We start from the raw sequence: 11,807 nt of genomic DNA, 5'->3' as shown, positions 1-11,807 counted from the left end.
AGGCAACTACGAAAGGAAACCCATGGGTAAGAGACAGCCGGGAAGACCTCCAAAAAGATGGAAAGACAGTTAACAATCCGTCTCCCAAGAACTCCTACATAGGCAATCTTAAAACTAACAAATCGACTAATCTCAAATAAGTAGACGAAGAAGAATTCCTTAAGTTTGTACACTAAAATATTCCAGTGATTTCCTTTTTGATGTACGGAACCCGAAAAGAGACTACTAGAGACAACCGAAATGAGAGTACTACGCAGAATAGCTGGAAAGACGCTTCTGGACAGGGAGAGAAATGAAAGCATATAAGAGCGTGCAAGGTGGAAAACGTAAATGAGTGTACTCAGCAGAAAGGAAGAATGGAACGACCATATCAGCAGAATGGACAACAGAAGGATAGCGAGAGTTGCACGCGACAAATCACCGCTAGGTCGCAGAAGCTTAGGAAGTCCACGAAAACGATGAAGCGACAACTTGTCAGTCTGACCGGTAGAGACGACGAAACCAAACAGGCGATTCGCCTAGTATGAAGAAGGAAGAAGAAGAAGAAGAAGGAACCCGAAAAGAAACATTCAACAATTTTGAAGTATATTTTATTACAGTAATAATATTATTTTATAAATAAAAATGTACAACTTTTTATAACAAGACCTTGGGCGGCGCAGGCGTAGGGAACGGCTCCTCGCTGTCGAATCCGTGATACAATGCCGCCGTGTAGGGTTTCAGTTCCCACGGAATCTGGTTCTCCAGTTCAGTCAAAGCCACGCCCAGGTCTTCCAACGTGGGGATATCAGATTCGACACTGTCCGATACGTGTTCTCGTTCGATCTTCTCCCAATGTAGGTTGGCGATGGGCCAGCCCACGGAGAACCTGCCGCAGAGGGTCACTCGCAACTGGAACAGGGGATCCCATCTCATGTCGTAGCGAAGGTAGCCCGGATCCTGGTCTCTTCGCATCACCCGGTAGAAATAATCCACAATTTCTGACAGTAAATACTTCTTAGGCCTAAAAATTGCATTATTTAACCAATAAATAAGTTTTATTAACTATAACAATCAATGGTTTAAGAGCTCATCCGCTCATCATTGGGATTTCGGAAACCGTAAGAGATACAGGATCGGTTAAATGGAGGCAAAGTTGCGCAATTTGATGCTCAATAAAATGCCGTAAGTATTGCATTTTTATTTATTTTATTTTTTTTTGCATAAAATATTCTGGTGATGGAATTTTCTGTACGAAACGTCGGCAAATATTATCAAAGTGACTATATATAGTGTTTTAAGAGTGATGAAAGGATTTAATTAAATTGAAAAAAGTCAGGTTCGTATTTAAAAAAATTAAGTTGATGATGGTCGCCAGAAGCCGAAACGTCAGAGTCAATATTTAATCGTACAGAGTTATAGAGCAGAAAAAGTGGCCATGAAAATGTGTTTTTCATTTTAAGTTATCTTACCAAATAAAGCCAGGAAACAATAGAAAACAAAATTGAAAATTCCGGTTTTTTTTCGAATATATTCGGAAGTATTCGGAATTTTCCAAAATGCACCTAACCTAACCTAACCAAAATACGGCATTTTATTGAGCATCAAATTGCGCAACTTTGCCTCCATTTAACCGATCCTGTATCTCTTACGGTTTCCGAAATCCCAATGATGAGCATCGAATTCGAGCCACCCTGTAGAGGGTGTCCCATTTTGGTTGAAATCATACGGTATCTCCGTTATTAGTAAAGCTAGGAGGATGCGGTTTGTACAAACCTGTCCCACTTTTTTGTCAAACAGAAGATGCTGTCAACAAAATTTTCATAGACCTCTTCGTTTCTGAGCTACAGGGTCTTTTCGAAAATTTTGCAATTTGGAACAGCCCCCGTATCTCCGTTATTATAGATGATATCGAGAAGGTGAAAACTGATTCTTGTAGAACTTTTTACGTAGAATACAGTTACGTACGAAAAAAATAGTTTTGAAGATATGAACTAAAGTTTTGTTTTTTCAAATGGAACACCTTGTATACTTATAAATCATATGATCCGCCTTGCTATGAGCTTCTCAAAAATTAATACCACTCTATTCAGAGAGTATAGAGTATTATTAGAATAATAAAAAAGAATCTATGAATTTGAACAATTTAATTTTCTTTATTTTTATATAAAAAACTTTCAATCTAAACAGCCTTAACTTAAAAGAAAAGTCAGAAGTAAAAGGTAAAAATTACCTAAATTTGAATAGACAATAAAAAAGAGTTAAAAACCTACAGTGAATTGGAACATTTTAATAAATAATAATCAATAATAAGAATAGGCCTCGGTGATTCCCGGTATGCAGCAATCACACCGGGGAATCACCGAGCCCTTTAATACTGTTACGGATTCCGTGGGTCCACTATTTAAACTCACGATAAAATACTTAACGAATTTATTTGTTTCACTCTGTACACAACTTATACTATTTACAACACAACTTATGCAACTACTATTACTCTAACGGTATTTCGCGGTATTTTCAAACTTCAGACTTAGACTTCAAACTTGTCCAACTGTCAAAGCGCGGGCCTTATATACCCCCTGGCGGTTGTTTCTAGATTTTTCTAAAGAATTCTATAATTTTCTTTACTTTCTGGCGAATGCGCCAGGTTCCTCAATTCACTTTGCGATTTTTTTAGCAGTATGCAGTTATGCAACCAGTAATACACCTTGACATTGCCCCCTTCTCAAATTTGATCGTCCCGATCAAGGTTTCCTGTCTGGTATCTCTCAATCGATCCAGATGAACTACTTTCATCTTACTTCTAGGGCTGCGTTGAATCCGGTACACAACATCATTTATCCTCTTGATGACTGTATAAGGACCTTCCCATGCTGGAGTTAACTTTGGGGACCTCCCTTTCTTGCGCTGTGGGTTATATAACCATACCATATCGTCCTGTTGAAATCCCGTAGAATTAGCTCTGAGGTCGTAACGAGCTTTCATCCGGTCACTGGCTAGCGTAATCTTACTTCTCACGGCCTTATGAATTCCCAATAACCTTTCCTTCAGTTCATCCGCGTAGTCCTCTACGTTCGTGGTGCTGTCGTCTGGTGATCCGAACACCAAGTCACAAGGCAACCGTAATTCTCGACCAAATAAAATCTTCGATGGTGAAAGTCCGGTGGTGTTGTGAACTGCACTTCTATATGCCATTAGGAATAGTGGTATATGCTGATCCCAATCTCTTTGATGTTCATCCACCATTTTCGAGAGATGTTCTTCAATGGTCTTATTGAATCTCTCGACCATCCCATCAGACTGCGGATGTAAAGCTGTTGTCCTAGTCTTGTGAATACCAAGCAGATCACACATCTTCTGGAACAGTCTTGACTCGAAGTTCCTTCCTTGGTCAGTGTGAAGCTCTAAAGGAATTCCAAATCTACTGAAGACATTATTGACTAATACTCAGCTACAGTCGATGCTTCTTGGTTTGGAATGGCAAAAACTTCTGGCCATTTACTGAAATAATCCATCGCCACTAAAACGTACTTGTTGCCCTTGTGCGTTTCAGGGAATGGGCCTGCAATGTCAACAGCGATTCTTTCGAATGGCAGTCCAACGTTATATTGTTTCATTTTTCCCCTAGATCGAGTGCTTGGTCCTTGGCTGGCTGCACAAATTTTACATTGTCGACACCATTTCTTGACATCTTCGCAATAATCCACCCAGTAAAAGCGATCTCTCAGCTTGCTCAAGGTCTTGTTTACCCCAAGATGGGCTCCAGTTTTACCACCGTGAATTTCTTCCAATACCTGGGTAACTTTCTTCCTTGGTACCAGTAACTGAGTTGTACTGTCCTGCCATCCGCACTTTCCCACGTGCGCTTTAACAATCCATTCTCAATAACCAGTGAATTCCACTGAGCCCAGAGAGCTTTGAAAACGAGCCCTCTGTTTGCAATATCCTGCCACGGTGGTCTCTCGCCGTTACCTTCCTTGAGCCGTAGTATTGCTCCGATGTCTGGATCTTCCATTTGGTCGTTCCTCAATTGTGTCGTCGTCCACTGTTCATCGGTTCCAAGCTTAAAACTCCTTATCATGACAGTAATTTCACGTTGTTCCGTTTTACTGCAGTGCTTACAATCGATTTGACAGGGTCTTCTGGATAAACCGTCTGCGTTACCATGCATCTTTCCAGCACGATGTTGGATGGTAAAGTGATACTGCTGGAGCTTCTCGAGCCATCGTGCTATTTGACCTTCAGGTTGTTTCATCTCCATAAGCCATTTGAGAGCCGCATGATCTGTCCTAATTAAAAATTCTTGGCCATACAGGTATTTATGAAAATGATCAACTGCCTTTACAATTGCTAGCAGTTCCTTCCGGGTAACGCAGTAATTCCTTTCTGGTTTAGATAGAACTCGACTGTAATATTCTATTACTCGTTCTTCGCCATCTTGCACTTGTGATAGCACTGCACCGATGCCGATGTTGCTGGCGTCGGTACCCAGGATATACCTCCCTTGTTGTTGTGGGTAGGCTAAAATAGGACTTGAACATAAAGCCGCCTTGAGTCTTCCAAAGACTACATCACTATCGGTGTTCCATTCGTAGCCGACTTCATCACCTGTAAGCCTATGTAAGGGTGCAGCTATATTGGCAAATCCCTTGACAAATCTTCTGTAATAAGTGCATAAACCCAGGAAACTTCTAAGTTCATGTTCGTCGCGAGGTTTAGGCCAATCCTTGATTGCACCGATTTTCTTCTGATCGGTGTAAATTCCGTCTGCCGAAACTACATGACCCAAGAATTCCACTTGTCGCTGGAATAAGCTACACTTCTTTGGGTTCAAGTACAGGTGCGCATTCCTTATGCGGCCGAAGACTTCTTCTAAATTTCGCAAATGCTCCTCAAAAGTTCTTCCCATAACCAATACATCGTCGAGGTAAACCAAGCACGTTTTCCAAGTTAATCCTCTTAACACCACCTCCATGAGACGTTCGAAAGTGGCTGGAGCATTGCATAATCCAAACGGCATGACCTTGAATTGATATAGTCCGTTTCCTGTAGAAAAAGCCGTCTTTTCTTTGTCTTCCTCGTCCAGACCAACTTGCCAGTATCCACTCTTTAAGTCGAGAGTGGAGAACCAGCACGAACCTGCCAGTGTGGTTAACGTGTCGTCTATACGTGGCAGTGGGTAGCTGTCCTTCTTAGTGACGTCACTGAGCTTCCGATAGTCCACGCAGAATCGTGTACTACCATCTTTCTTCGTCACCAAAACAACAGGAGATGACCATGGACTCGATGATTCTTCGATAACTCCATCTTCTAGCATCTTATCTACCATTGTCTCCATTTCTTGTTGTTTGGAAAGGGGCACCCTTCTAGGACGTTGTCGAATCGGCTGAGCATGACCAGTATTAATCTGGTGCTTCACAAAATCCGTTCTTCCACTGTTGTTCTTCTCAAAAATACTGCCATGCTTTAGCAGGAACTGCTTGGCCTTCTGTTTCTCCTCAGGTGTTAGGTGATCCCATGGCTGTTCTAGATGTTTTAGTGTTCTTGGGATGCCTTTTGTGTAACAGCTGACGACACTTCATCACATCGGGTGACACTTCTTACAGGTTCGCAGATGGCTATCTTGTCACCTTTTTGGATCTTGACACAATTCATTGATGATCTTGACACAAAAACATTCGCAATTCTGATCGGTATATTCTTGTCGGTGTTCACCAATGATTTTCCCACCAAGTACCTATCTTGTTTCTTGTCGACACTTTGTACCAGTCCAACACAGCACCCAGCGATTTTCTCCACTTTACCGAATACGATCTTCTCGGTATTACCAGGTATCACCACAGTTTCCGCTGATCTTACATCCATCCTTCCTGGTCCCTCGTCTGGAGATAACATGAACTCTTCGTTTCCGATATTTAGGATATTTCTTTGGTGATCGAACGAAAATCCATGTTGACGAATCACATCCATGCCCAAGATGAAGTCATCTTCAATATCTGCCACTAAGACGCTATGCTGAAACTTCAAATTTCCTAACTTCAGTTCGACGATAGCCTTTCCCCGTACAACGGTCATTTCCCCCGTAACTGTACGTAAACACACTCTTCTTCCCAGAGGCATCAGCTTCAACCCTTGCACTGAGTTAGCTCGCACCAACGATACCATAGCGCCAGTGTCCACGGTCATTCGGATTCTCCTACCATTGACCTTCCCGTCGATCACTAAACTATCAGCGGTTCTTCCTAAACTCCTAATGGAAAAAATCTGGGGCTCTGTTCTCCCCAGTCAATACTTGCCCCTTAGTATTGACTGATTTTAGTTTTCCTGGTGCCTACGTTCTCTGGATGGTGAACGGGATCGCATTTGGACGCGGCAATCCCGTTTGATGTGGCCACTCCTGCCACATCTATAGCACCTTATGTCCTGGGATCTTCTATGGTTCTCTGTCTGGGTGTTGTTGCTACTCTTGTTCACTAGTAGCTCACATAGTTTACTAAACATCTCCTCCAAACGTATGTGAGAACTTCCGGGCTGTTCCTCGACCGTTACCGATCTTATCTTCGGTCTAGGGATGGTGCTAAAAGCAGCTTCAATTTCCAGCGCCCTGACCAGTGCTTCGCTGCTGGTAGAAAATCGGGATATTTGCAGCGCCCTCTGTAACTCGTTGTCCCTCAGTCCGCTGATAAAACACTGGGCAGCGAGTTCTCCCTAAATCCTTCCGGTGCTTCTGGATATGCCAGGTGTACCAGCCGACGTAAGTCTGCTTCGAATTCCTGCAGACTCTCTCCGGACCTCTGCAGGCGTGTCTTGATTTGGGCCTGGTAAAGTTGACGTCGATGTTGGTCGCCATATCTTCTGTCCAGTGCAGCAACCAATGTTTCGTATTCCTGCTGTTGGGCTGCAGGAATAGTTTGCAGCAGTTCAAGGCAGGGCCACGCAGCGCGATGACAAGTGCCGCTGCTTTGTCCTGGTCGGACCATCCGTTGGCAGCGGCGGCTGCTTCAAACTGGCGGTGGTACATCGTCCAGGTGGTTTGTCCATCGTAGGTCGGGGCCTTGAGGTTTGCAGTTCCAGGAACGCCAGGTGTCCTTGCTTGTGCCTTGGTTTTCTGTAGGTCCTTCTCTAATTTTTCCATTTTCTGTTGAAGGCGCTCCTCCAGATCTTCTACGGCTTCTTGAAGGTGTATTTCTTGTCTTTTTTCCAGATCTTCGAAGTTCTTTTTAAGACGATTTTGATCTTCTTGTCTTTCTCTATGACGTCGCTCCTCCAAACGAATTTCTAAATTACCTAATATTTTCTCAAGTCGGTCCTGTTCTTCTTGTTTATCTTGTTGTCGTTGAATTTTTAAATCTTCAAAAATTCTCTCAAGCCGGTCCTGTTCTTCTTGTTTGTCTTGTTGTCGTTGAATTTTCAAATCTTCGAAAATGTTCTCAAGCCGGTCCTGTTTAATTTCTTGATTTTCTAGAATTTTCAGTAAGCGGTCTTGTTCTTCTGCTTTCTCTTTTTCTAGTCGGGCTCGCTCTTCTTCTCGTTCTTTACGGAGTTTTCTTGATCTTCTGCTTTTTCTTTTCTCATATTCTCCATAAAATCGCCCAATAATTTGCTTACTTCCTCCATTTTCTTCGTTTGCTCCCTTGTACCAACCATAAAAATACTCTAATTCGGTCTAAAAATCTTCCAATCCACTTAATTTCTTCTTAAAATCCTCTTGAATCGCACTTCCGACACCAATTGTTACGGATTCCGTGGGTCCACTATTTAAACTGACGATAAAATACTTAACGAATTTATTTGTTTCACTCTGTACACAACTTATACTATTTACAACACAACTTATGCAACTACTATTACTCTAACGGTATTTCGCGGTATTTTCAAACTTCAGACTTAGACTTCAAACTTCAAACTTGTCCAACTGTCAAAGCGCGGGCCTTATATACCCCCTGGCGGTTGTTTCTAGATTTTTCTAAAGAATTCTATAATTTTCTTTACTTTCTGGCGAATGCGCCAGGTCCCTCAATTCACTTTGCGATTTTTTTAGCAGTATGCAGTTATGCAACCAGTAATACACCTTGACAATACTAATGTAAAATGCTGAAAATGTCACGAGTTACATGTCTCACTCTACACATATTAAATTACATAGACGTAGGATGTAGAATTTTCTGGTATGAAACAACTACGGACGCCTTTTAGCCTCCGTAGCAACGACTAAAAGCGCCTAATAAATAGCAGGCATCGGGAATTGAAAAAAATATGGAAATAACGATATTATCGTGTATAAAGCACACCAATATCAACAACAATCAAAATATGTTTTATATGCATTATTTAATATTAGAACATTTAATAAGCTTATGAATAGGAACTTCGCTTTTTAGTTAACTCGAATATTTTAATATTTCTGAATGCAGTATTTACTAATTGGTCAAACTGGTGAGATTTAAAGAAATATTGAGATCCTGAGTACGTATCGTAAGATCGTGAGATTTGATACAAAAACGTGAAATCTGGCATCTCTGCCGTCTACACTGATCGGAGACCGGCGACGAGCCCTCGAAAAACGCGAAAGGCCGCATGTGCGGTCGCGGCATAATGCGATAGTTCTGAGTTATTGAATATTATCGACTTTTCGATAACTAAAATATATTGATAGATAAATTGTGATAACTTATCGATGATAAAATTTATTATTGCCCATCCCTAGTTGAAGCCCGTAAAAAAAATGTAAGACTTTTTTTATATTATTTTGTTAAATCATTAACTAATAAAATATTATTTGTTAACAAGTATACAGGGTGTCCCAGGCTGAGCGTGCATTAGAAGTTTCTAGAGACCTAAAAAATCTAGATCGGAGATTTTTTGCACATCATTGTTTTACAATAAGATCTATCGACTAAAAATATTTACGATATGGCGGCACTTCCGGAAATACCGGAAGTTGACAGCAACTTTCTTATTTTAAATGGGCGCCCACATTTTTTATTACATACTGAATACATTACATTATGAATTTTGATATGAAACAGTCTATACCTAACATTAACCGTTTTTGAGAAAAAAATTATTTTAGGTTTTTGGAGGAAAAAAACTGCTTGTCAAAAAATTCTGTATATCCTAAATGTCAAATTGAGTGATTATCACAGCCACTGCGCCATAACGAGAAAACATGTGGCTATCTATTACAAAAATTAAATTGTTCGAATGTCATATAATAATAGCCGCAGAGGTCATAGAACTTAGCGATTAAAAAATTATCATAAATAATTGTTTTCAAATAGAAACCCACTTAATTTTATTTCACTAGTGAAAAGACTTTTCAATTCGTTACGTTTTGACTATACATGGTCCTATACCTAACAAATCGTTTTTAAGTTATTTAAGATTTAGTTTTAAAGCGTATATTTTTCTTGATTTTAACTAGTAGCCTATGACTTTAAACGTCAAGTGATGTAAAACAATAGATCTGGCTATGTCATATTGTGACGCTTTGTTCAAAAAGCAGCATCATTTCCAAGCCTACTTTGCGCTGTTTTTTTTTCAATCATACGGAATATTATTAATAATATCAACTTTAGATATCACTAAAGAGCAAGAATACAAGGCATATTTTTATAAATACACTTTTTAAACTCTTAAGCAGGCAGTATTTATAATATCGGAAATTTAAATAATTCATTTTCTGACAGATGAAAATAAATTGTCTCTGTGGTTCTCTAAAAACTTCTAATGAACGCTCAGCCTGGGACACCCTGTATACGGCCAATACACATTTTTCTGACAGGCAGTTTTTTTCCTCCAAAAATTTTACATAATTTTTATCTCAAAAACGGTTAATGTTATGTATAGAGTGTTTAATATCAAAATTCATAAAATTTTACAGAGAATTTAAGTATGTAATAAAAAATAGGGATACCCATTTAAAATAAGAAAGTTGCTGTCAACTTCCGGAAGTGCCGCCATTGAAAATCTTTTTAATTGATATATATCTCTTTGTGAAAAAATGATGTGCAAAAAATCTCCGATCTAGATCTTGTAGTTCTCTAGAAACATCTAATGCACGTTCAGCCTGGGACACCCTGTATAGTCCCAGACCTGCACGGTTTTAAAATAGTGATTTGAGTTAAATAACAATAAAATAAATGGTATTACCCAACTGCTTGATAGATTTTTCCAGCAGTATCAGGATCTTTCACAGCTGCCACAATTCCAGCAGCAACATCGCTTACAAAAACGGGCTGTTTTATAGTTTTCTCCCCCTTGAACCATAAGGGTATAGCGTGGAAGTTTCTTCTGAAGTGATGAGCATAGTACCTTCACAGAGAATATCTAATTAGACAGTTATTTACATAAATATTGGCAATCATTGGGAAATGTAGAAACATATTTTTTCAGAAAAATTTGTATTCCTCGTTTTTATAGTTATTTTGTGGTGGTCTGTTTCCAAAAAAGTCAAAAGTATTATAGGGCTAGGCAAAATTCGATTTTCATTAAAAAAATTACACAAAAGAATAACATTTTTGTGAAAAAATTTGTGGTGTTCAGTGTTCAGTTTTCCCAATAATTATCAATCACTGACCGATCAAGTGTAAACTGATAATGGTCAGTTTACAACATTCAAATAAACATTTTATACCTAACAAAACGGTCCTCTGACCCATAAATATCAGAAGGTCTGAATATAGTAGCGTTAGGGAATTCCTCTAAAACAGCTTTTTCTCCTAAATATTTGCTGGATAAGAAACGTGAACCACCCTTTAAAACAACACTCTTAGGATGTTCTGTGGCATTCAGAGCAGACACATGAATAAACCTTTCTACACCAGCTTCTCTAGCAAGTCTAGCCAGTCTCCTTGCTCCATCTACATGCACATCATTAAATTTATAATTCCTAGTTTCCCACTCACGGCCAACCAAATTTATCACCACATTCGAATACTTGATAGCTTTACGTATTGATTCTTCATCTTTTAAATTGTAGTGTTGGAAGAATACCTGACCCAAATCACCGCACAGTTTGAGTCTCATTGGATCATAATTGTCTCCCCTATATGGTAATATAAGCTAAAATCATAATTACAAATTACCCAAGTGTGTATATAAATGTTATTAACAACTCATTGTTTACCTGTGTACCAATTTTTCCAAGTTTATTACAGACATATCGACCAACAAATCCAGTGCTTCCGAATACAGTAGCAACAACCCCATTGAAACTTGACCGTCCTCCTGTTCCCCTTTTGTATGCTGCTAGATTTGTATAGTCATTTTCCGTGCTTAGTCCTCTGACTTGAAAGGACACGGCAATGAATTTGTGGGGCTCTGAAAACCAGTTAATGTTTATGTATTATATAATTTATATAACGTGAGAAAAATTAAATGACTGTCTTGGATACAAATGTCGGCTTTTTATAACAGTAATATAAATTTGACGTACTTAAACTTGTTAATAAGATAGATTTATTCATCTTTATCAAAAAATTATGAATTATTTCTCTTTAAATATCTCATTTGAAGTCGTCAAAATCTGTCAGAATCGTGAAATGTCATAATAATCAAATATTAATTCTAGTACTGCCATCTATTAGAAGAAAATACACTTATCAGTGCCTTCTATTAAAAGATCAGCCTACGGGCGGACTTTTGTTTACTTCATCAGCTGTACATACTTAGATATTGGGTTAGATTCCGTTTCATATTTTGTCGGTTGATTTTTGGTTTTAACTCTTTGATTTTTGGTATTATTTATTATTGTAGTGCAAAAAACTAATTATTTTGGTGTTGAAGTGACATAAACTACTACCAGATATATGGTCACTCTCGGT

At 39.2% G+C, this 11,807-nt stretch overlaps 1 protein-coding gene across 1 annotated transcript; it reads right to left on the bottom strand.

Moving 5' to 3' along the window:
• Positions 1–574: 574 nt before the first annotated feature.
• On the bottom strand, positions 575–11,537 carry LOC115881246 (NADH dehydrogenase [ubiquinone] 1 alpha subcomplex subunit 9, mitochondrial). The gene is made up of 5 exons (XM_030898664.1): positions 11,420–11,537; positions 11,111–11,304; positions 10,619–11,046; positions 10,135–10,296; positions 575–1,003 (listed from the first exon to the last, which is right to left on the bottom strand). Exons 1-5 carry the CDS (start codon positions 11,448–11,450, stop codon positions 637–639), a joined length of 1,182 nt encoding a protein of 393 aa, XP_030754524.1. The 5' UTR covers positions 11,451–11,537; the 3' UTR covers positions 575–636.
• Positions 11,538–11,807: the final 270 nt, after the last annotated feature.

This window comes from Sitophilus oryzae, unplaced genomic scaffold (assembly GCF_002938485.1).
Source record: "Sitophilus oryzae breed Bouriz unplaced genomic scaffold, Soryzae_2.0 scaffold_170_pilon_pilon, whole genome shotgun sequence".
NCBI lineage: Eukaryota > Metazoa > Arthropoda > Insecta > Coleoptera > Curculionidae > Sitophilus > Sitophilus oryzae.
This window is presented reverse-complemented; position numbering and strand designations above follow the sequence as displayed.

Coding starts and splice junctions, on each gene's coding strand:
- LOC115881246 (XM_030898664.1), bottom strand. CDS start 11,450: ATGAATAAATCTATCTTATTAACAAGTTTAA. Junction 11,305..11,419: donor TATCTTATTAACAAGTTTAA/GTACGTCAAATT, acceptor ACTGGTTTTCAG/AGCCCCACAAATTCATTGCC. Junction 11,047..11,110: donor TTGGAAAAATTGGTACACAG/GTAAACAATGAG, acceptor TTATGATTTTAG/CTTATATTACCATATAGGGG.